The sequence below is a fragment of the Lagopus muta genome, chromosome 1, assembly GCF_023343835.1.
Source record: "Lagopus muta isolate bLagMut1 chromosome 1, bLagMut1 primary, whole genome shotgun sequence".
Taxonomy (NCBI): Eukaryota; Metazoa; Chordata; class Aves; order Galliformes; family Phasianidae; genus Lagopus; species Lagopus muta.
Window position 1 is genome coordinate 30,949,862 of NC_064433.1, and position 26,351 is coordinate 30,976,212.

The following is a 26,351-nucleotide window of genomic DNA, read 5'->3' on the forward strand; positions in this document are numbered from 1 at the left end:
TTCTGCTTGTTTCATTTAGCCTCTGGGCTAAGTACAGTGTGCAATGGTTGGAGTCAGTTGAAGACTGTTCCTTCATGCAATAAAACTGCGTTTACTTCATTTGCCATTAATGGTAGGCAAAAAGTTCTCTAAATCAAAAAGTCTTTCTTTTTCTCTCTCTTACAGAATTATTCATAACAACAATTTTATATGGCATTATATTAAAATATTATAATTTCTTCAAGACTGAAGTCCATTTCTGTTTCTCTTTGCTGTTACTTTTATTTATGTTAATATTGTAAGAACAGTCCAAAACAGGGCAGTTCATAAAGAAAAGGAAGAAGTGTGAACCAGATGATTTCTTCCCAATGCCATTTTTTTTTTGCCATTATCCTAAAGAATGTAAAAATGCTGAAGAGCACGATGCTATTTTGTTTGTGATTGTACTTTCAGAAGTAGAGATGGAGACAGAACCATCTTACTTGCTGTCATTGTGGCGGTGGTGGATTGACAAATTTCTCCCATTCAGCCTTTTCCCAGAAAAGAATTAAGCCTCCCTCTCCATTTAAAAGCTTCCTCTGAAAGTACTCACACACACCTTCAATTGCACTAACTCCACACATTCCTGTTGTGCTGGCTGCTCTCTGCAGTATTTTCCTTACACTCTGCACTCAGATATTATTCTCCTTTCTGGCAAGTCATGCATTTTAAGACAAGATTGAAGGTCTTCAGGTCCTCAATGGTCCCATCCATGCAGCTCACAGCAAGGCATGTACCCCTATGACTCTGCTACAGCCAAGTTCCAAAGCTCTCACTACTCTCAGGCTTTCTCTAATTGCTCAGCATCCACAATTCCTCAAAGGCTGTTAGATGGAGACTCTCTCCCTGTCTGCCTAATACCAGATGTGCTGGGTTTGGCTCAGCTGAAAGTAGTTCTTCCCATGTCTTTTGAGGTGCTTTCATAAAGCTCAAGGCTCATTCATTAGCAAAGGATTGTAGCTCATAGGCACAGTTAATTAGTTCTCATTAATAAAAAAAAAAAGTGTAGGAGGAGAAATAACAAAATTAAATGGAAGAAAAATGTAAGATTCCGCAAGAAAACACCTGAAATAGAATCACAGAATCATCAGTGTTGGAAAAGACCTACAAGATCATCCAGCCCAACTGTCCACCTACCACCAATATTTCCTCACTAAACCATGTCCCTTAGTACAACACCTAAACATTTCTTGAACATCTCCAGGGATGGTGACCCAACCACCTCCCTGGGCAGCCTGTTCCAGCTCCTGACCACTCTTACAGAGAAGAAATTTTTCCTAATATCCAGCCTGAAATATTAATAACATGTTTATTGATGCTGTAGATTTTGTCATTTTTTCATTGCCTGTTTCTCCAACTTAAAGCAAATGCTGTGTGGCATGAGGTCCAGTTGCACCAGAACATACAGGCCTGTACCTTCTGGTCATATGGATGCTTTTCTGGAACCACATAGCCAGGAAACCAAAGACTACTACAACAGGGAAACAGAATAACCATGTGTCTGGTTGCCACCTACGCTATCATGAAATTTTTAATAACCAGCTGAATCAAAGCTACGTGTCTTGCTTTGCTTACCTTCCTGTGGCTACAGCTCATCATTAGATATTTTTTCACAGCTACGTTGAGAAAAGCTGAAAAGCATAAACTGTGCTGAGGAAGTGACTGGCTGCCCTCTTGACAGCTAACTATGGGCACCAGAAGCCTTTTAGGAGCAAACCTATCAACTTCCAGTAAATGCCCTGACTACTGGAAGATAAATATATTCAGGGCTTCAGGGCCTTGATGCAAGAAGGTAAGCAGTTGGGTGTAGCATGTAATTAAAGATTACAGCACAGTCTGAAAAACACATGAGCTGAATAAAGGTTAAGTATCACTTAGGGCATAATTAACTTTTTATGCCTTTTGTTTTCTTGGCTTTGTGATTCTACATTTACTGTTTTTACGACAGAGAGCTGTTTCTGTGATTGTAAACACAAATGGTCCAGCTGGCTTAGCACAGTCAATGAATACTATTTACCAACCAATACACACACTTTATGCTTTCAATGAGAATGAATCAACAAGCAGAAGAAATCTTCAAATGAGCCATCATGCCATCTCAACACATGCAGGACAAATGAGCCCAGAAAAAGCAAGGAGTTGTGGCAAACTTTGCTATTTCTGTCAGAGCAGAAGGTCATGACTTTTTTATTTCCTTTGACTCCGGATAGTGCTAGTGAGTCATTTCAGGGGAGAGAAGCTGCCCTGAGCCAAGGGTTGGCTACTGCTGTCTCTTTCTATCTGTTTATATTGGATTTTCACACCCTCTGTGTGTGCCTAGAGGTCTTGTGCTACTCTTTTTATAGCAACAGCAATGTACCAAAACATGTTAGCCTGGAAGACTATTTCCAGTTTGGGCGCTAGCTGTCAGTGGTTATCATTTTACCCCAGATACTGGATTTTGTGGCAATTCTGTGTAGTTCCAAAACTTCCTGTCAAAACTCACCTCATCAGCAGACTGTCGGGTAAGAAGGAGAACAGAACTCATTGTTAGCATTAGGCTGACAAGAGAAAAGCAGCCATGATCCTGTATGACAGCTCAGATGATCCAGGTCTGGGATATAGGAGGCAAACTTCAAGCTGGGACCAAAATAATTGAAGACCTGAAGGATTTCTTTGCCAGCAGAAATAATTCAGCAGAGATAAAGGCCTTGTGCTCTCTTTCCCTTCCAGCATTTCTCTGCCCTCAAGCTGGGTCAGATTCAAAGCTTGTCAAATAAATTAAACAAATCAAATACAGTTCATAGCTTTCCCTTCACAAAATTCACTTTATGAATAGTCTGTGCATATTATCAAATCATTATTCCAGCTCTGTAATTATGAACAGGAAAAGGATATTTCATGCAAATTTCATCAAACACAATCTTCAATGAGTAGCTGCAACATGAGCCTAGAAGTTGCTGTTAGGCTTTTTTCACTCCTAAGTCTCAGTTTTCATCCATCTTTTACAAGAATCTCCTGTCCTCCCAAGAGCTGCCGTGCACTTCTCCCTGCCCTGACTCTCCTACAAACCTAGAGCTGCCTTCTCTAGTAGGATAAAATATTTTGCTACAGATGAAGACAATCTCATCTTTCTGCTACAGCAAATTTTCCTAACTACCTCTGAAAAGACTCTGATGCTCCACCTCCTGGATAGTGTAGACACTCCAGCTCCACACTGCTCTGCAATTTCACACTTTAGCAGTTTATTTCATAGACAGCAGTGACTGACAGCACATGAATGAGGGAATGTGAGAGAAGGGTTCACAAGAAGTGACAGGAGCTTCACATCAGCTTGATGCCCTTAACCTGGAACCTAATCTGAAGACTTAAATTCGAGATTGCAATATTAAGGAAGATAACTGGGTATGTCTGGAGGTGATGAGTCTAAGCAAGAAAGCTGCAGGGAAGAATGGCAACACACATGGAGGAGGTGGGAGACAGGCTGCAAAAGAACTATTAGAGAGAAGAGAATATTTATGGAAGCATTAATTCTCCTTTTTCCAAGGAAGAGTATTTATAAGAAAGTAGAAAGAAACACAGCAAAGTCACCCATGAGTCTAACTGCAGCCACAATTACCTGAAAAATATTTCCTGAAGGAAAATAAAGTTCTCTCTGAATGTCTCAGCTCATAGATAACATGTGGAAATTTTCTTGCTTTATTTTTGGACTGAGACATTGGATAGAGAAAACAGAATGTTTACATTAAAACAACAAATATTCACTATCAGTGCTTGTAAATTAGTTCACTGAACAAGATTTTGTAGGTAGTAAGGCAGGAAGGTGATGGCTAATTTCTTATAGGGAGATCTTCTGTTGCAGAGTCTTTTTCTTCCCTGATATTCAGAGGCAAATTGTGTTTAATTGTCACTTGTTTCTTTAACAACCTCCAGACAGATGCTCATCTCATTAAGCTTTGGAGTTTGTCTGTGTGCAGTTTCTGTACCTGGGGCATTCTCAACACTGGGAGGTGGAAGACATTGAGGCGTGTGAAAATGCTGCTTTGGTCTATTGTTCAGAATTAATTTGCTGAATTCAAAATGTCCTTAAAGTCATGCTCTGACAGGCACATGGGCTATATTCAGGCAGGAACTGGCAATAAGAGCAAGCACTCTGGAGGATGGAAAGCATTAGCCCAAAGTAAATCAGCAGGGAAGAAGGGAATGAGGATTAGAACAAGCTCTGTTCCATGCATTAGGCAACTGGAAATGATAAATACACTTCTTTTATCTAGCTCTAAGGTTTTAGAGTCTTAGGATGAAGAACCCCACGTTGTCATACCTGGAAGCTGAATAACAACAGGGCCCATAGTATCTGAACACAACAGATTTCAAAGCTGATCCCTCCAACACCATTTTGCATCAGTATTGCTGTAGCTGGAGAACTAAGCCTTATTAAATAATTTGAGATTGGATCTCTGGCTGCATGGTAAAGTGGGTTCCAGTTTCTATTAGTGCAAACCCTGTTGTAGAGCAGCTGAAGACTCCTTGGCTGTTTTATATGCAGCACGCAGGTATCCTGATCAAGACAAATTTCTTCATTGCTTCTGAAGCAGCAGAATTTTTCTGACTAAATCTGATAATGGGAACACTGACGGCAGGAATCCGTGCTTAATACAGATGGCTTCATATAAACCTGATACATAAAAGGCAAAAGCATGAAAGGACAAAGTACAAAGAGTAATTCTGAGAGGAATACTGGCTGAACTTATTAAAATAGACTGTGGGTTCAAAGTGGGCTGATAGGGTACATTCAGTTTCCAGCTTCTCCAGATTTTGTATAGAAAATAATTAATCAAATAAATTTTTTTAAAGTTTAATTTTATTGAAATAGATGTGTTGAATATTGAGGTTGAGACTAAAATATCAGAAGATTAAAAAAAAAAAATGCTCATTGTGAATCTTGAAATGGAATTTCACATCTCTCATTTTTCAGCCTGACACTGAGCTCCTACATTATGCAGAGAACAAGCACTCACACAAGTACCATGCATCTCTTCTGTTTCCTACATGATGTGTAGTGCCAGCTGACAGCCCTGTCTCCATGACAGCTCAAACATATACAATCTCTTCCTCCCTCTTAGATGAGACCTTTTCAGTCCACTTCAGGAAAAAGGCATCAGCTTCACCTAGCTGTAAAAGCCAGAAAGACAATCAAAAAGTGAGTTTTCTACTTCAAAGCATGCAGTGTTGTTAGTTTGAACAAAGGATGCAAATCAAGCTCCAAAGTATGTGTTTTAGCCAGAAATTGTATTTGGAATTGTAGACAGAAATGAAGCAGATGATACTCCCAAGCTTTGTAGTGCAGCTGACATGCCTGAGGGATGGATGACATCCAGAGACCTAGACAGGCTTGAGCAATGGGCCCAGAGAACATTACAAGGTTCAATAAATCTAAGTGCAAGACCTTGTGCCTGGGTTGTGGCAACCTTATTAGTATGAGCTGGGAGATGTAAAGATGGAGCACAGCCCTGACCATAAAGGACTTGCGGGTGCTGGTGGATGGCAAGCTGGACATGAGCCAGCAATGTGTCCTTGAAGCCCAGAAAGCTAACTGTATCCTGGGCTGCATCAGAAGAAGCCAGTAGCACAAGGGAGAACAATGCTGCCCCTCAGCACTAGTGAGATCTCACGTGGAGTAGTGCCCAGATGTGGAGTGCTCAGTACAGAGAGACACAGACCTGCTGGAGCACGTCCAGAGGAGGGCCACAGAATTGATTCAAGGGATGGAACATCTGCACTATGAGAACAGGCTGAGAGAGCTGGGCTGTTCAGCCTGGAGAAGAGGAGGCTTTAGCTTCCTTTAGCTTCCTAGCCTACCTGAGAGCAGCCTTTCAGTATCTAAAGGTGTGACTTAAGAAAGAAGGGGACAGAATCTTCACGGGGTCTGTAATGATAGGATGAGGAGAAAAAAGAGGAGATGTAGTTTGGACATAAGAAAGTTCTTTATAATCAAGGGTAGTGAGACACTGGAGCAGGTTGTCAAGAGAAGTGGTGGATGCTCTGTCCTTTGAGACATTCGCAAAGGACTTGAAGCAACCTGATCTAGCTGAAGATGTCCCTGTTCATTGCAGTCTAGTTGGACTAGATGACCTTTAAGGGTCCCTTCCAACCCATACATTTCTATGATTCTCAGAAAAGCTCTAGGTAAGTAAACCCTCACTTGCTGTCATCTGTATCCATTTTCAGCAGCACTCTTTCAAGTACAGCTGCAGGTGAGAGACAGAGCAGAAGCCCTCTCATAAGATCAATAGAGCTTGAAGCTTCAAAACTGTTCAAGGAGTGAATCTTCTAGTTCCTGCTTTTAATTTTAGAGTTCAAACACATTGTGGCCTTATACTCAACACTGCTGAAAAAGTAATTCAGATTTCAAAAGCTAGCTGAATCCCAGTGCTGCAGATACTTACATCATCTGACAGAACCTGGCTCTTGTCAGGAGAAAATGAGATTGCAATGGGCCAGGCAGTGCATGCAATGCTAAGGGAACAGGGATGCTGCTGAAGTGTGCTGTTCCTTTCTTTCAGAGTCTCACTATTTCTGCTGCTTGGCTGTCCTGTGCTCTGGGCTCAGTTACGTGACCAGCTAAAGGAGCCTGAAACCCAAAAATAGAGAGCTGTCATATTCCCAGTGCAGGAAATACAGGCATCTTATTAGAGGAGAGTGAAGTGACCAAAAACAGTGCTTCAGTTAGCAAAGCATGAGATGTGACAGGCATGTTTTCACTTGTAATACTGCACATGAAGTTCTCCCTTAGTTCAACCAATGCTTGCAGATTTTTGGGTGACAGATGCCAGCTTTACCACTCAGACATGCTTGTCTATAGAATGAAGCATAAAACAGAGGAAAAGAATTTACCAGATATCTGAGGATTAAGAATTTATTTCATGCCTTTTCACTGCTACAGATTATAAGGAAATATACCCTGTTTTCTTGACAATATTGCATTAGTTATTTAATACAGTGTAACCCTGTGACAGCCTAATTTTCACAACTACAGGAATCCAATCACAAAATACTAAGAAATCCCAACTCCAGGGACAGGACTGGAGCCCTCAAGGCTCATGTTCTGCACAGTGTTACACAACACCTTCAGCATACAGTAGAAAGCGAGACTTCAAATGATACCTGTAGGGGTTGAGGTGCTTGAAACCAATTACAAAAGAGGGAAGGCAGCAGAAAAGACAATGTTCTGAACCTGACTGAAAACCAAGACAAATTCAGAGACAGATTCAGCACAGTGTGACATGCAATGGAAAAAAACTCAGGACAGAAAAAGGAATAGACATATATAGAAAACACATCTTCACTGTTGCAATCTGACCAAACCGAGTGCTTAAGAGAGATTACAACAGTGAAAATCAATTTCACCTTTTATTCCAAAAGTTTCACTTTCCCTTATCATAACCAAAAAAGCAGGTAAAGACAGACTAAGCACTCACGCAGCTCCAGGACCTTTAGCAGACTTGTTACTCACGTTAATGTTGAATGAAGACTAGGTTTAAACATACAATACGTTTCTGAGGAGTCAGGGTAGTTTTCTGCTCAAGAATAATCAATAGCAGTGGCTTTTGCTTGGTAAATTTTTCAACTGAGAAATACACATTGAGGATGTGATCAAAAGATCATGTAAACACTCAATACCATCGGTTCTGTAAGATCAGAGAAAGAAACATACGAGATTGTCAGCTGCTACATAAGTTCCATCAATCAGACTTTACAATAAGATACCTTAAAAATCAGCTGAGGCAGGCTCTATAGCAGTATTAACAGTTGTATTTGAAAACTGGCACACAGTCAACGTCTGTTTTTAAACAGAAAGACAAGAGAGAAGCATTGAGGACTTCAAAAGCAGAGTTTGAGACCTTCAATTTTTAATTCTAAAAGATACTTTTGAACAAACACTCAAACAGTTTCTCAACAGTAACTGACATCAGTTGTCCAAAACCAACTTACATTAAAGTTATATTTTTCCAATAGTAATCTAAGGCTAGTAGTAGATAAAATACTTTGATGTCCGGCTATCTCAGGACATTCTTATAAGCAAGACAGGGAAACAGAACTCAGATTAAACTACTTCTATATGAATGCAAATTATCAGAAATAAGAAAAACAACAGTCTACTGTCAAAAGAGAAAGCTGGAAAGATGTAATGCAAAAATATTTTCTAGGATCACTTCCAATTCTCACTCAGTGCCTAGGTGACAAAATAAATAGAAAATATGGAATTTGGATGTCTCCCAGACTTACTGGAGAACAATATTCAATATAAAAATGTTTGCAATAAGAAGTCTAGAAAAATATTCTTTTTACTTGTCAGCATTAAATGCTAAGCTCAAACCATAGGCCTCAAAATTTAAGTCTGTATCAGCTACTGCAATGGATAAGACCCCAAATTTTTGACACATTGGATACTACAGCATTCTAGCATAGCACAAGGCTATAAGCTATTCCACAGAATTTAGTTTTCTTTAGCTGCATTAGGCATTTTCCTGTACCAGCAGAAAGCAAACACTGAGAGGATTAATTAATAAATAAATACTGTCTCCCTCCAAAAATAATTCTTTACTTGATTTATTTCAGATCTCTGTTGTTTTTTTTTTTCCATGTTTCGTTTAACTTTTCCATTCAGAGATTTAGGAATAACTTTAGCAATTTAGAAGGTAAAAAAAATACTGCCATCTCCTGGAGAAAGCCAATCTTGCAGATCTCTGAATGCATTCTGCTGTCTATCTAGCATTTCCACGCAACCTCAGGCACTTAGCAGGTTACTATCAGGCACTGCATTCAGAAATGCCAACAGAAACTGGAGTAGAGTTCTGCAATATACATTCTCTAGCCCAAAGTCAGTAGCAACACGAACCAGGTCTTCCCATCCACCCCAACAAATTCTACATGTGAACAGATTCTTTTCAATCAGCCCTCCTTATCATCATATGAATATCGAAGATCCACCTACATAAAAGTGGAAGGGGGACCAGAAACCAAACACAACACTTTGTTCTCATTAAATGCACAGCAGACTGAATGGAGCTGTGGGATTCCTGACCTACAGTTTTCAAATCTTTCCAGTATCATTTTGTTTTCGCTGTTAAGCATCAGTAGATCCATTACTTGTTTTTCTCAACAGCCTTCAAGCAAGAGTTTCTGAGAACACAACAAATGCTCTATGAGCATACCCTAGTCAGGTAGGCATCTGTGTTCCTAGATCATTGAACAGCTCACGTGACAAGAATATCAGTCCATTAGAGAATATTCTATACCTACAAAGGCACATAAAAGTTTCTTCTATAACAACTTTCATCGCTATTTAAATATACATATATATTGCTATTATTAACAAGCAACATTCATGACACATTATCAGTAATGATTTACAGTGGGGAGAAAAACAGCTACTTACCAAGTAATTGGGGTCACACCTGGTAACAAGAGTCTGTGTTGTAGGTAGGCTGCAAACTGCATTATATAAAGGCTCATCCATTTCCTTAACAACGCTGGCTGTTGTCCTTGTTCTAGTTCTGTTTCAGAATAAATTTAAAGCTACCTTATGAATCAAGTGCTCCACTTGTTTCAGCTACACAGGCTCTGCCTGTATACAATCCCCAGAATATATATGAAACACTACACAGCTGTTAATGCTTTATAATTGTTCTTCTAATACCAACTAAACAGAAAATAACATTCATACTTCTCCCTATTAATTCACCTTGGAGCAGGCGTACAAGTAACATGTGCCTGTATTCTTACAGTGGCAGGGAAGGATACTGAGAGGAGCAGGAAAACCCACCTTATAAACACATGGCTGAGAGACTGGTGCAAATGCAAGAATTTGGGGCTCTTTGATCATGGGGCGGTCTACTCGGCACCTGGCATGAGGTCTGCCAATGGGTATCACCTATCCCAAAGGGGGAAACAGATCCTTGCCCAGAAGGCTGGCAGGTCTTGTAGAGAAGGCTTTAAACTAGATATGAAGGGAGAAAGGGATAAAACTAGGCCCACTAGAGATAATTAGTTTGGGGGAGCGGTAATGGGATTAGGGGTGAGGCGAAGGGCTCAGCTGAAGTGCATCTACGCCAATGCATGCAGCATGGGCATCAAACAAGAATAGTTGGAAGCCATTGTGCAGCAGGCTTTGACCCAATTGTTCCATTATGGAAACATGGTGGGACTGCTTCCATGACTAGAGTGCTGCAATGGCTGGCTGGCTTTTCTGGAAGCATAGGCAAGGAAAGGGGGGTGGCAGCATGGCTCTCTATATTAGAGAATGCTTTGATGTTACTGAGCTTGTGGGTGGGGATGATAAGGTCAAATCCCTATGGGTAAAGATCAGGGGTAGGGTTAGAGAGATTTAGGCTGGACGTTAGGAAATACTACTTCTCTGAAAAAGTGGTCAGGCACTGTAATGGGCTGCCCAGGGAGGTGGTGGAGTCACTGACCCTGGAGGTGTTCTGTGAATGTCTGGATGTTGTGTTGAGGAATATGGTTTAGTGAGAACTATTGGTGATAGCTGGATGGTTGGACTGGATGATCATGTAGGTCTTTTCCAACCTTGGTGATTGTGTGTTCATGGAAGTTTGAACCCTTTTTTTTTTTTTTTTTTTGAACAGAACATATCAAAAGGATGAAAAAAGTATTGGTCAAGCATAGCAAACAGGAAAATTTTTGAAAGTAATATGTAACTACTACTCAAGCAATTAAAGTACACTTTGTAAGAGATGTTACTTTCATCCTCTATTTATGTGAACAGTATGAAAAATCTACAGTGGCTTTGCCTGATGTTATTTCTTATCTAAGAATTTAATGTGATACCATGCCTTTCTCTTCTTTACACTGATTTGCTTTCTGAGCCTTCTTGAGAGCTTTAGCTGGTTAGGAACAAAAGATCCCAAAGATAAATTTAAGATTACTTTAAAAGTACTCTTCAAAGACAAACAAACTGTTTTCCCTACACTTCTTTTATTTCATGGTATTTGGCTTGCTTTTATTCTGCAATTATATTTGTAGTTCACAGGAACATCTCACATGTCAGTGCTTTTGGACAAACATAAGTAGAGGAACTGTGGAATGTTTGGCCACTGTCCCTCAGTTTCACTTTGCAAATTATACATATTGGTGTGGCCTATGCTTATTTAAAAAAAAAAAATACAACAGACATGATATTTTAGCTCAACATTTATTTTATTTTCTGAAATAAAAAAAAAAAAATTCTTACACATCATTTGATTCTTACCAAAAGAATGTTCATAAATATAATTTTTTTCTTTTTAATAAAGATCTCCATCTGCAGTTGCAATCTGGAACACTATTCATCATTTTTTAACAGATTCCACTGAAGATAAGTAAATCTGTATTGTTTCAGGTGCTGGAAAGTAAATGTGTCTGCAGAACTAAGAAATTCTCTCTCCAGGCACTGGCCATTTGGATGAATTAACTTTAAGAATCTAACCACATATACAAAAGCAACCAAACTCCAGTCTTTATAGGATTCTTGAGCTGAGTTCAACATGACGGAAGCATGGAAACAGAGCAATTCACACGTGTAGTTGTCAGGAAACTCACTAAGAGAATACGGCGTATTTCTTCTCCAGTTCTTCAACAGAAGCATCTTTCAATCCCATGTGTTTCACATGACTGAATAGTACCTGTGTAACTGTGAAAAGAAAATCCCAATGTAAACTGTTATTTCTGTGACTGACAGTCATAATGTAAATTAGTCCAGATCTTTCCACTGAGAGTAGTAGTACTACATAGCTGAAATATGAGTATGTTTTCATGATTATTGAGAGGACGAAGAAAAGTAGTGAAAACCTTGCTTTGTTTTGATGCTCATGAATTGGCTAACAACACTTCTTCAAACAGCTATACAATCCTGACAACACAGATTTTATTTTACTATCTTGGCACTACAGCATTAACTGCAAAGGTAAAAGTTAACGCCAGATGGCAAATAAAACTTACTTCAGGTTATGGTGTTAAGGCAATTCGTAAGTGGAATTTACTTGCACTTCAGTGAGTCAAATAAGTAACCTTATTTTAACTAGAGTCACATAATATTTTGAAAGTATAATGGTTATAAGCAAAACTCAGTTGTAGATAGCAAAATTAGCACTACTTGGTCCTAGATAAAGGTTTGGTTTTTAAGTGTCTCATTGTTACAGACAGACTGGAAACATGAGAGGAAAAAAAAAGCCAGTTTTAGAAAGCAGGAACTCAAGCCAATGCCCACCTCAATCATAAACCAATCTAAGCAGTGTCTTGAGAACAAGAGACGCAGACTCAGAGGTTTAGAAAGTGGCAAAAATGAAGCAAGTCAGAATTGCCACGAAATGGTCTTAAATTGTGAAATGTTAGCTGGTACACGTAGACCTCAAATCTAAGACTTCATACAAATCCATAAACTTGTAGCACTACGGAATGACAAGCTGAAATGCTAGTGAGGGCTATTTTATCAGATTAGAAGGAGCTGGTATAATTGACAAAACTATGGAGAATTTAGCTGTAGCTTTTTGAGTCTTAACCAAAAGATTAAGAAAAATAACAACGCTTCCCACATTAACCCCTAGAACAATTAAAACATTGAACAAGACAAGTAACTAATCTTTAATAGATTATTTAATGGAATAAACAACAGGAGAAGCACTGTATTTTACAGTTCTTTTGCTAAATTTGGCAGTATCATGGCCTATGTTTAAAATAATAGTGCTGAATTACTTACTTTTCTTCTCTGATTCTGACATAAACATTACTGCCATATCAAATCTTTTTAATTCAGATAGCCTTTGGAGGATTTCAAGGATGAGTGATGGCTCCTCTTTCCTGGAGAAAATTATTAGAAACATAAAAATAACTACTGCTCATTAGAAAGATTCAGTAGATGCAAGCAATATTAAAGATGTCAGCAACAACAAATGAAAGGATCTTTGCTTCTCATCTTTCTTGTTCATTCTTCCACTGACTAAGCAAAGAGACACTCAGAAATTTTTACGCAGTTATAACACAGAGCAAGAAAAGAGAAATACAGAAAAAGAAAGTAATGGACTGATGCAAACAGATTGCTCTTGAGGCACAGAACAGTTTTATGATTTAATGCTTACATCTTGCCCCAAGAAGTATGACATTAGTTACTGTCATTTGTTCCCATACAGTAAATTCTTAGACAGTGTGAATTTTACATTCTTCTGGATAACGAGTAGTAGTAAGCAGTCACTGTCTTCACTACAAATACTAACAAGTATTTTTCTTTCATGACTTGTCTTTCTCCCTCCAGAAGAAAAACCTTTAACTTCACTGCAAACAATTTAAGCTTCCTAACCTTTATAAATCGTATAACAAACATAGGACCACAACTCTTAAAAATGTCATGTTTCACACATATTACACATATATTTTCAAAGAAATTGAAGGAAATCCTACTCTTTATTTATAATTGCTTTTCTCCATAAAACGACCTGAAAATATTTTGTATGTGGGATCTCAGAGTTTAAGAGGAGCGGCACACTGTCTCCAATAGACAAAAATCAACTTTAGGAAATCAAACTGGATAGTAATTTCAAAAATAATTGCCACCTCCTTTCTTATCAGAACATCTAGGTCCAAGGAAGCAATTAAAACTCACAACGTATCACAAGCTTAGCACAGAAAAATGACTGCCTGCATTTCTTATATATAAAAAGCTGACACTGTGCAACTGTATGTGATAATGGAACACACATACAAAAAATTACTTTGTACATGTCTAATAAACATTTGCTAGTGCTACACAGCAGAACTTTTCGACTAGGTTCAATACAGGCTATTTATTTTTTAACTCTTTTCTGAATTTTCAACATACGTTTAATTTCTTATTAAGAAACAATTAAATCACTCCAACTCCACAAGCCTAAAGAGAAATAACTCTGCAAGAGCAAATGTAAGGAGAAGGGAGAAAACAAGCAAACAAAAAAACAACACAGAGTAGAAAGAAATGAAAGACAAAGGAGAAACCAAGCTTACTCAATGTAGAAGTCATGTAGAATTCTCATTATCTGGTTGAACAAGTCTGGATCTAGGGATTTCTGGAACAGTTTTGGATAAATCGAAGGCTCTATTTGCTTTGGAAAAATTAAAAAGGTGTCATGTTAAGGAAAAAAGAAAACAGCAGTTCAGTCATGAGAATAAGAAAGGAGAGTCTTCTGGATGTTTTGGGCAATGTCAGAAGTGCATACATGGGAAAAATAAATTTAAAAATTACTGTTGTATATTTTGACTTTCAACATTACTTTTGCATGTCTTTATTTTATCTTGAGAAATTATTGCTAAATTCTTTAAAAAAGGATTTTAAGCAATTTTTTTAAACTAAAATATATATAAGCAGAAACAAACGTTAACAAATCAATGAGTTTCACATATTTGTTCACTTTAAAAACAATATCGCTCTATTTAACCTAGAAGCATTAATTTGAGACATAAAAATTTAACATGGCTACTCAAGAGCTTATAGAGTTAAAACCTATGCTTGAAACAAGACAGGTTATATACAGAGACTGTGCTCTGAGGCAAATGAAAGGGCAGGCACACAAGAACTATTCAAAACTGGACCACGATATCTATTATGTAAACATACTTAGAGAAAGGGATTACTGTACCTCATTCAGACAATCTAACATTGCTACCCATTTCACCTATGCCTGCACCGTTGCCTCAATGTTAAAGAAACTGTCACTCAATACTACAGTTCATACCTTCAGGTACAAGTACATTTTTTCTGGGCACTCTTTCAACTTCCTGAAATCAGATTCAAGCTGGAAAGAATTTGCAGGAATGGCAGGGACTGGAGATGCAGATCTAAATGATGTTTTGCTTTCTCTATCTATCTGCTTGTTCACAGATGGATGCAATACTGATGAAATTCCTTTGACACCAGCAGGAAGCCTGCAGAAAGATGTTGAAATATGTAATCTATAAAACATTTACAGAAGTTTTTGAAGTGCAACCTAACTGGAGACCTTTGAAATCTTGAAAGATCTGTGATACGTTAATCTGTAAAATTAAGATGAAAAAAACCTATAAAAGTAAAAATTAAAGTAACATAAAATAAAACACCTATAAGAAAAAAACAACATTCAATATACAAAAGATTTACACTCATTTAATCTTTTCAAACACAAATATACTCAGCAGTTCCCTATTTTTTTGGTAATAACTGATAGAATTCTATAACATAAAAAATGCAAACACAGCTGCAGAAAATACTACATTTTCTGCAATTTCATAATGCAAAATAATATCTGTATGTCTTGGTTCTGGCAGGAATAGTTAATTTTCTTCGCAGCAGCTGATACAGTGCTAAAACATATTTAGGGTAAAAACAATAATACACTAATGTTCCAGTTGTACAGCGCTGAAAACTTTTCAGCATGTGCTGTCCTGCCAGTGAGGAGGGTGGAGGTGCACAAGGAGCTGGAGAAAACACAGCAAGGACAGTTGACCCAAACCAGCCAAAAGGATATATGTGAAGATATATTTTTATCCCATATTTTTCCAGGTAAGTAAATGTGTATTTTCAGCAATTTACTTTTTCCTTCAACACCTCACAGTAAATCAATCTGACCCAGCTGAAAAGGCAAGGGGAAATGGTTCTCACAGAAGTCTTCAATCAGGATTCCGTAAAAGATATTAATGCAATGAGATAACAATGGTGCATATGCACTTTTCTTAAGCAGACAAGCAGAGTTTCAACACTTAGTTGGGATAGCTGTCTCTAGGCTTCAGCCAGACTGTCTATCTAACACAATGAAACACAGGAACCATGAGTAAAGCCAAAGTTATCAGCTGTCTGCTAAGAGGAAGAAAGGATACCATCTCCCGTTCCTTTTCTCTCAATCAACTGGCTTGCAAAGAATGTTGCAACTCTACTTAAGAATACACTTTGAATTGTTAAAATATAAATCATTTTTAGGAAAGAAAGCACACATGGAAGAAAAGACAGCAAAAAAAAAAAAAAAAAAGGAACACTTACCAGTCGTTCATCTGACACTGCACAAGTCGTATTTGTTTCAATTACTATGCAATCAATAAGGCAGATGTGTAAGAACTGCATGTTTCTTTTAATGTTTTTTAAATTCCAATTCTCCAAATTACATTCTATACTCATCACACGTAGAAATCTCACAATGAAGATTATATTTCAACTACATTTATCTTTTTAAAGGAGGATCAGAAATTTTATACTTACTGTGGTGACGACACATCTGTGATTTCTTCGATTTTCAATTGCTTTGCTTTTGGAATGTCCACTGAAGTTAACTGATTGTCCTGATCTAGATTCTCTGTTGTTTCAATATTCACTGAATTCTTCCAGTTATGAACTAAAGAAGAAGAGCTGGAGAAATCACTACTCAGCATGTCATCATCAACTTCTTCAATGGCTATTCTCCGCAAAGGCTTCTAAACAGAACACATACTTGATGTCACATGCATAGAATTTACATCAGTGCAAACAGAGGCCTGGATAAACTGCTAGGTCTAATTTTAAACAATCCCATGACAATCAATTTCATCTGCATTGGTACACATGGAAGACTTTCAATAAAGATAAATTTCCTTCAAAAAAAGAAAGCTTCAGTGTGTACAAAGTATTATATGACCATTTCTCCCTCAGTAAAACCAATGTACCCTTACTCTAGAGAATCTCAGAATCTGCACTGTCTCTCCAATAAAAAATACAAACAAACAACAAAACCATACCCATTATGGTGACGGCCACCTCCCATTAAAAAGGTTGAACTAGCCAGGATAGCTTGTATATTGACCAACAATGTGATCAAACTTTGAAATTTAGCTGAACAAAGCAGCAACCATCAACATAAACCTTAACTCTCAACATAAAATTTTGAGATTGTAAATATTACTAACTCAGGCCTCCTGGCTGACCAAGTTGTATACATTACAAGGCAGTTAATCCTACCACTGGAGGGTATTCCAAGTAAATAAACTGCTTCAGCTTGTTTCATCTCTGCATGATCGCCATAATTTCTGAGCACCACCTAACACCACATTCGTAAGTCCTCTATGAGTCACTAATTAAGGGAACTTTGGAATTACTGAGCTGAATATATAGTCTAAATTGTTCTACAAATATAGGTGCAAACATACACAGTTAAACATTCAGCAATTTAGGCTTCCATAAACGTCAGGTTTCCATCCATTTCTAAAACAATAACACTGCAAGCCTTCCTAGCAGTTTGCAAACTGCTACAAGTCATGTAAGTTGTCTGTTGCCCAATTATGAGATGGCCTATTGTCAAAGCAAATTGTACAAGTGTCCACTGGATATGAGATAAGAAGTTATATTTCTTCTGTGGGGAGTATAAAGAACACAGATGATTGATCTGTACCTGCTCTACCTTAACAGAACTGGAAAGAAAAAAAAGCAACCTGGTATTGCCTCTTAATTTAGCAGACAAACTGAGAACTTCATAAAATCACCTACTGTATTTCAGCTGCTACGTAATAAATTCTTCTGGGTTTCTAAGGATAAAAGTATCTGACTACAGAGAGCGTATATCAAAGAAAGGTACCACAATAATTATACATTTTCTATCAAAACTAACCGCACACTTTGAACACGTTTTGTATTTACTTAAAAACACAGACTATGTGCCTATATCATATTGTCATACGTAACTCATTAATCTGAATATAACCATTGATAATTCATACTTTAGAAATACTGTTTCTTCAAAAATAGCATCCAGATATATCACAGCATATGAGGATGAAACTGATGGCTCAAACTTATTGCAGTAACCCCGTGTGATATCAACATATGAGACAAGTAGGTAATATATCCTATTGCTATAGGAACTGAATACAGCTGTTGAAAAGGAAGAAGTTTATCTGGAGCCTTCTCAAGTCTGCAATCAAACGTGAGACTCAACTGCTTCCCCTTCGCTCTGCTAACTACGATGTTAGATATAAATCCAGGAGAAGGTTGTGAGGTTGCCTCCCCATTTCATATTACTGATATATGCATACACCATGCTTCCTGTGCGGCACTTTTTACATTGTGGCTACACACAGAACTGCAGAAATTACATTTTTGATAAAAAATATCAAAAAAAGTCAATCTTTGAACTTTAAGCTGTCCACACGCACAACATATCTACGAGAAGACATACAAAAGCAAAAACTATATTTTAACTTAAACTCTATTTTTCTCATCATTATAGACAGCAATTCACAAAAGCAAAAACAAACAAACAAAACACCATCAAAAAACACCTAACTTACTGTTGATCTCTGATTTAATGGATTATGAATGAGTTTCACTACATTTTTTATTTCGGATTCTTTTATCAATTCTGGAGGATACTCTTCATGACATGACTGTTCTTTCTCAGCTAATTCCTGGGGAAAAACAAACAAACAACCAAAATGCACAATAAGTAGTCCATGAAGATTAAATTAAAAAAAAAAAAAAAAAAAAAAAATCAGAAAGAATTATGCTAAAATTTACATAATAAAGAATGAAAGCACTTATTCTAGGTTTACTGGTATACATACATTCCTTATTTTAGTGAGTTCATTAATTGCTTGTTTATTTCCAGGTTCCAGCTTCAAAACAGCTTCAAAATCTGAGGAAAAAAATAACAAAACAATCTGAGTGAAAACTCCAGGCAATTTACAAAGTACTCCTGGCAAATTATTAAGCCTTCTGTTTCTTTTTATGACCATAAATTAAAGACAGGTAAGTAATCCCAACATTTGTACCGTAATTTTGCTTCAAACACATTTTTGAAACTATTTCTGACTATTTATAAGTAGCAATAGTTGTAATTTCACACACACCTGTTTTCCTATCATGTAAATATCAGAACACTAAAGTTGTATACATACTCAATTTAAAAAAAAAAAACAAACAACCATCCATCTCAACTTTTGTACTGATAACCTCAATTAGTCAGAAATGGTAATTGCTATCAGAAGATTAAAAAACAAACAAACAAAAAACACTCAATCTCGTTCTATTTATCTACGTCGTCTTCTTATCTCCACCTACCCATCACACCCGGGCTAATTCAAAGTCATACCTTGCATAGCTTCTTTTAGCTTTCCAAGAGCAACTCTTGCAGCTCCTCTTCTAGCAAAAGCTTTAGAGTAAGATGCATCTAACAGAAGAGCTTGTGTACAGTCATTTTCTGCCTCTTCATATCTCAGCAAAAGAACAGTACAAAATTAATAATCAGCTTCAAAAGCAGCTATCAGTTTCAGCAGAAGAGACAGTTATTCAAAACAGTGAAAACATGAAGACCCTAATTATCTATACACAGATAAATACAAATCACTGGGACAAAATGCAAAACAAAAACAAACCAAGTAATAAGGGGCATATGATTTTAGATACTATTAAGAATAATTTAGTATAGCCTTCTATTATGGTCATTTGCTTTCGTTGTAAGATAAAATTTCCTCATTACAGTTATGTTTGACTATGACTTCACTACGTGTATATTATTTTCATTTATTCCTCCCCTCTCCTCTTTCAATTTATCATTAAAGATGTGGAAATACTATTTTCTGCATTTCTCATCAATTGTAGATGTTTTTGAGAGTATCAACAAGCTTTTGTTGCATTTCCTGGGTCCTCATTTCAAAATGTGAAGACCCATGACACTCTGATATCTTAAAAAGTCAGTTTTTCTGCTTGGTCATTTAGTTAAAGTATTATTTTCTCTAATTCACTGACATTATTTGCACTGTAATGTCTTCCACACCCTCAACCCTAAATTGCAAATCTTATGTCACAGAAATAGTGTGTAACTTATTTTATAAACAGAATTTAATATCAGCACATTATCTCTACATAGTCAGCCGTATCACATCAGAAGAGATCAACAAAATATTCAGATCTCCACTTTCCATGCTATCAGTTTAAAAGGACTACACTTTCATCTCAAATGAGATGAGAGAGAAAGTCAAAACAAAAAAAGTAGTATTTGACAATTTTAAAAATGGTGATATGGAATTTCTCTCATTTGGTATAAAGCATTTCCTACTGTTAATGGATTATTTCAGTAAAGAGTAATTAAAATTAAATACACTGTATGTACATGTCTTCATTACTAGCATTAGAGAAATATTTTAAAAGATGACTCTTCTCTGAAAAAGCTCCTATTCAACCAAGTTAGAACCTACTTATTTATTCAGTGCAATATTTAGTAGCTGACTGGTTTGGTTTTTTTTAAATAATCAGTAAAGACTAAGCTAGGGGTATGCTCTTGGAAGAAGATAAATATGTAGAATTTTACACGTGAAAGAATGAAAAAAAAATTAAAAGTCATTTAGTTTTTGCTATAATTTCAAACAGATGACGTTTTATTTTCTCAGAACTTCTTTCCTGTGAGATACATTTGAAGATCACACATTCAGTTGTTTTCTTTAAAAAAAATCCTTTACTGCTTTCAGCATGATTTAGACTGAATAATAGGAAGATTTGGAGTGACTATAATGAAACTTGGGTGAAAATCATTATTTCTCCTGATTCACAGAAAAAAGCAACAGTATGGTGCATACAATCCTACTTACTTCTGTATCTTGAGATAGGCCATGGCTCTGTTAGCTGGCAGAAGTGCATTGGTGCCATCTGCTGCTATACCACGTGTATAACATTCTATAGCAGCCTCATACTTTCCTTCTTTGAAATAACCATTACCCTGTTATATTTAGAAGAAAAAGTAACATTGAGCAAGATGTAGTGCAATTGGCTTTTCTTAGACAAGGTCACAATATCAAGATGACAAACAATACACAGGTTAAAGCAGGAATTTATGGTCTGCTTATTTTTATACAATCTGTGCAGACAGACTACAAAAATTTACTTCTCCAGTACTTCAAGGACTAAAGCAAAAATGCTACATGTACAGTTTGAGGTGATTAGGGGCATACATTAGGTAGATAAAAGGAACAAAGAGAGGTGACACAAAAGAAATCTTAGTTTAGTGAAGCGCAGCATAGCAGAGTTGAATGACTGCTGGTCTGTGACTGGCAACACTGAACTTGTCAAGTCTGAATTGCAACCTTTCCTTTTTTTGATAGTGAAAAGAATGGTAGCAGAGACAACAGTTCTTTACTCTTGATGAGCAGTACAAGCCACTCCCTAATGAAAGTTAATAACATAAAGGGTGTTGAGGCACTGCAAAAGGCTGCTGGGACAAGTTGTGGATGCTCCATCCCTGGATGCACTCCAGGCCAGGTCAGATGGGGCCCAGGGCAAACTGACCCCAAGGCAGGGGGTTGGAACTACGTGATCTTTAAGGTCTCTTCCAACCTAACCCACTGTATGATTTCTTTATTGTGGCATTGTTTTTTTAATCCTACCTACAACAATGTATGCTGTAATTTTTTTTTCCTACAGTGCGTACCAACCACCCTGTATTTAGGAAATTCAGGACAGAATCAAGTTTAAATTTGCACATTTGTATGATTAATAGCACAATACAACATTTTACTTTGCTAGTTCATCTGTCCAATCAGAAGATGCAACTTACCAAATCTTTTTCTATAACAGCCTTCTGCTTGAGCTGCTCTTCCTCAATGCACCTTCTCTCATTGTCTGTTAACTCTGATTTGGCTGCTTCTTCGAACTCTTTTTGTTTTGAGCTTTCAGATGATAGAGCCTGCAAAGGTATCATTGTTTTTCAGTATGCATTTCCCTCACTTATGCATTTTCAGAACAGAAGTTAGAGTATTTCCAAACTGTAAAAGTCAGCCAAGCATCTTAACACTAGTTCAACTTACAGTAAGAGCACAAATTGAAGAGATCATTCTAAACTGTTCTTGAAATTGCATTTCTATGTGGGCTTCTGAATAGGAATATTACTTGGTAAATAAAAGGAATATAATTTCTGAGACACATTCCAAAATCACATGTCACTTATTTCTTCAATTATTGGAGATTCTGGGTCTTCATTTTGAAATGAAATTTTCAAAGAATTTTCAAGACTACAATTAAAGAGGTAATGCTAGATCATCTTCTGTTTTACTAAGTTCATCACAATCAACGTTCTTTCCCTCTTACCGAAGAGGGAGCAGAACATTCTGTTCCACTAGGCTTAAACTCACTTTCTAGTTTGGCACAGCAACCAGTGCAACTATAGGCAGGATAGGCACTTAGGCTTTAATCTATAGACAGGAGGATACGTAATGTCTCTCATACATACTGCTACTTTGTACCAAAATGCTATGCATGACTTAAAAGAAAAAACAACAAGAACATTAACACAAGAGGTTGAAAAAACCCCAATGGAAGATGATAAAGCCACAGAGCTCGCTGTGACAGCTCAGTCCTAATCTGCCAACCCAGCATTACAACAACTTACACATGCACTCCAAAACTAGATGTAATTCAGCTACAAATTTCGACCTCAGTGATCTTCAAATGTTAGAAAAAGCCTGTGCAATTTTGTTGAATTTGGTTCTTGTTTAAGTTAATAACGATATAAAGTAAACAGGATGAATTAATTTATGTTAGAATATATTAGTCGTACTACCTGTTCTATTTTCTTCAGTTCATTTTTTGCTTCAAAGTTGTTGGCATCCAGCTCTAAAACTTTTTCATAATCTATCAGAAAATCAGAAAACAATACTTCAGGTAGGAATAAGAGGTTAGCAATGAAAACACAAAATAAAATTCCTTTGAGAATTTTTTTAAGGAATATGTTAAAGAAAACCCACCTTCTTTAGCACCTTGAAAATTTTTCAAAGCAAAACGAGCAGCCCCTCTTCTGGCATAAGCCTTTGTATAATTTTTATCTAAAGCAAGTGCTAAATTGCAATCAGATTCTGCAACAGAAAACCTAGCAAAGACATGAATGAGTTAGTTTGCACGCATTTAGATAAAAAAACCCACAACCTTAGGAAGACACTTTGAAACTTTACAGGCTCTTTCTCAAGTGAGAATCTTGCAGGCTTCTCAAGAGACACAGCACAAGTGTTCAAACAATTTCTGATTCAGAATACATCAAATCAGGAAAGGAAAGAAGATGACAACCTACTGCAACAAAGAATATAACCAACTCCCTCATACCCTTTCCTCTCTGAAAAGAAATTAGAGCCTTAGAAACAGAGCTGATAGAAGCTGAAAGGTAAACCAGATGATAAAGTCACACCACTGAGGGTAGCACGTCAAAGAAAAAATATGACTTCACAATAAAATTCTTACTTTTTCATTCTATAAAAAGCAGATGCTCTGTTTGTAGGCAGTACTGGATTGAATGGATCAGAATGCATCCCTTTAGTGTAGCACTTTATAGCTTCATCAAAGTTTCCTTGTTTAAAGTATTTGTTACCCTGTGAATAGAAATAAAGGAGTAATCTCAGCAAATTATTGCAGATATATTAATTCTTGATTAAAAAAAAATATAAGTCAATACTTGTATTTTAGAATGTTTTTAATATCTCTCAGAAAATATTGCTTTACTATGAAATAATTCTTGTAACTAAAATAGCAGTTTGATTCATGCAGGAATTCTATAAAGCATTCAAATTTCTTAATATAAGAACAACACCAATATATTGACTGTTATTAACTGTACATTAAGCATATGCCATCAGTGATGATAAGAGAAATGCAGCCAGAACTTTAAATGCTGAAACAACGGGCCAGAAAAAAAACTTCAAAAAAATCTGAAGAGCAGGCAGATTCCAGTCTTATCTCAGTGAGCAATCTTTAAGAAGCAATTATAACAGCTCCTGTGTTTAAGTTGTTTTTTCATAGATAATTTGTAGATAGTAAACACTGGTATTAACCTTTTCCTTCTCTGCAAGAGCCTTTTCTTTATCTATATGAATTCCATCTTCTTCAGAGTCTGATTCTGGAGATACAGAATCATGAGTACTATCGTCTTTATCAAGTTCTTCCAGTATTTTATCCTGAAAATAGATAAAATAAACCATTATCTTTATAATAACTTCAAAACACAAAATAAATCAGGTAAAACTTTAGGAAAATGAATTTCATCTGTTTAAGAATCTCTACCACTAAAGTCCTCTTCATTGAGAAGTATTCCACACTCCACAAAAAAACCATCTAACACCAACAGCAGTGTTTAGTGTCATATTATACTAGAATTATAATTTTTTAATAGACCTATTGTTAAAACATTTTTGCTCCCTGAAAGTCAAATGCAATCTGCTGGATGAAAGCAGAGAGCGAAAGAACTATAGCATTTCTCATTATTCCAATGCATAATCCTTTGTAGGGAAAAAGCTATTTTCTTTGTCTGTAAAATCTCCTGTAAAGTAAGATTCTGACCTCTAAATGTAACTCTCAGCACTATTAGAAAATCTGACTTAAAAACAAAATCAACCAGGGACAAAAAAGAAAGCAAACCATGTTAACAAGCAATTACTCTAACTCACCACATCGAGTTTTCCCCAAGCTTCATAATCATAAGACTTGATCTTGTTTTTCTTGTTTTCCTCAGTGGTTGTCTTTGATGGGACTTTACTTTTGCTTTTCTTCTTTTTCTTAAAAGTTTTGTTTCGAATGGGTGGTAAATTCTGTATTGAAATAAGTACTTTATTATAAAAGAAACAGAGATACAAAAGTTGCTTGTACTGAATAATCTGTAGTACCTATATGTACACATAGGTATCCCCATCTACTGCCTACTTTTATTTCATAAATCCATCAAGAAAGCTGTTGTCAGGAATCCTACAAGAAATTCTACAAAAAAAGATAGCGAGCATAAATCTTTCAATATATAGCAATAACAAGTATTACATGCATGATATAATACTGAGTTTTAGAAGACAACTTTCTGCAAAGTATCACTGATTAATACGTTAACAGTGCACAATAAATAGATAAATAATATTGATGCTGCTAACAGAAATACTGTATTAGATCTATCAGGAACTGATTAAACATTTATTGGCCCCAAGCATTCATGACCTCCAGGCTATGGATTCAAAGCTGAGTTAGCAGAATAATTTGCAGCGGGATCCTTGATCTACTTCAGATGAAGAACAAATCAGCTCTTACCATCTGCTCATATTTTAATTCAGAACATAATTTGATGAAGTTAACTGTGTTCTCTGAAATAAGACATCTGCAAAACAAGTATGTTTTTACAGCACAAACACTGACATATCTAATAAATAAATAATTATAATCACAAGTCCACTGATTTTACCTCTTCTGGGACACCACTCTGTTTCCTTAATTCAGAATCAACTTCTTTAATATCCTTTTCCCAGCTCTCCAATTCTCTCATAAAATCCTGCAGTTCTTCAGCATTTTGCTTTATCTGCAGCTGAAGCTCCAGTGCTTTATTTGATGCAGTCATTGTAACCTACCAAAATACAAGAGATCTTCCTAAGGAGAATTTGTAAGCACGTACTGAAGGAAGCCAGCAACTTCAAAATAAAGAAGTCTGACTTAATCGGTAGGCATGCTTCTCAAATAGCATGGCAAAAGCATTAAATATAAAGAGACTAAGAAACAGTTAAATACGTTTGTGAAAACAAGAAGTCAATATATTATTTAGATTAAATAGAACAGAAAACAAGTCATGCACTCCTACTTAAGAGTAAGTTATGAGATTTAGTAGGTCAAGAGAAATCCAGGAAATGATGATGCAGACATCCTAGTTTAAAGCAATTTCTGGAGCATTTCCCAGAAGACAGAACGAGGAAAATAATCAACATGTTCACACTAAGACTCAATTACAGATTACAGATCTACACACTACTTTATACCCGAGTAGAAACAACACGCGTGACAAGCCAACGCTGAAACACACTTTCTGACAACATAAGCGCGCTTAAACACGAGTACTTTTTTTCCCACCCCGAGGCGGCTCTCACTACCTCCGTCCCGTTACCGAGCGAACAAAGCAGCACGCCTCAGAAGGAGCCCCGTGAGAACAGCGGCTCTGGGTTCTGCAGCCCGCCGCCATCTCCCCACCTCCTCAGAGAAGCAGCACGGGGTGCCGCCCACCCGCCCCTCACACTGCCCACCATCCCCACACGGATACCAAGGAGACGCGGCTGGGCGGGCTACAGGCCGCCACCACACGAAAGCAGGCTGGAGCAACCGCCACACCTCCTACACGCACGAAAGGAGACCCCGCTCGTCTCACCCCGGCCCACCCTTCACTCCGCTGCCCGCCTCAACCTCACCCGCACCGCCTGCCGCTGCACAGCCCAATCTCCTCCCAGGCTGCAGCGCGACGGCGCTCCGACGGCGCCGCGGCAACGGACAGCGCACGCGCGCGAGAAGACGCCTCACTTCCGCTTCTGGGCCGCAGCCGCGGACACCGCTTGGCCACACC

General features: G+C 37.2%; 1 protein-coding gene across 3 annotated transcripts; it reads right to left on the reverse strand.

The window, feature by feature from the left end:
* Window positions 1-11,196: 11,196 nt before the first annotated feature.
* RPAP3 (RNA polymerase II associated protein 3) lies at window positions 11,197-26,313 on the reverse strand. Of its 3 annotated transcripts, none has more exons than XR_007377580.1 (17): window positions 26,200-26,313; window positions 25,212-25,370; window positions 24,436-24,576; window positions 23,824-23,946; window positions 23,237-23,364; window positions 22,750-22,871; window positions 22,566-22,636; window positions 21,564-21,692; window positions 20,602-20,729; window positions 19,107-19,228; window positions 18,580-18,650; window positions 18,307-18,423; window positions 16,250-16,461; window positions 14,757-14,946; window positions 14,029-14,126; window positions 12,752-12,883; window positions 11,197-11,686 (listed from the first exon to the last, which is right to left on the reverse strand). XR_007377580.1 is itself a non-coding variant. In XM_048947748.1 (17 exons), exons 2-17 carry the CDS (start codon window positions 25,362-25,364, stop codon window positions 11,595-11,597), a joined length of 1,998 nt encoding a protein of 665 aa, XP_048803705.1. In that variant the 5' UTR covers window positions 25,365-25,370; window positions 26,200-26,313; the 3' UTR covers window positions 11,197-11,594. The 3 variants fall into 3 exon arrangements, 2 of the variants coding, with proteins under 2 accessions (XP_048803705.1, XP_048803712.1); XM_048947748.1 differs by having other exon boundaries at window positions 12,752-12,852; XM_048947755.1 differs by having other exon boundaries at window positions 12,752-12,852; window positions 26,160-26,271.
* Window positions 26,314-26,351: the final 38 nt, after the last annotated feature.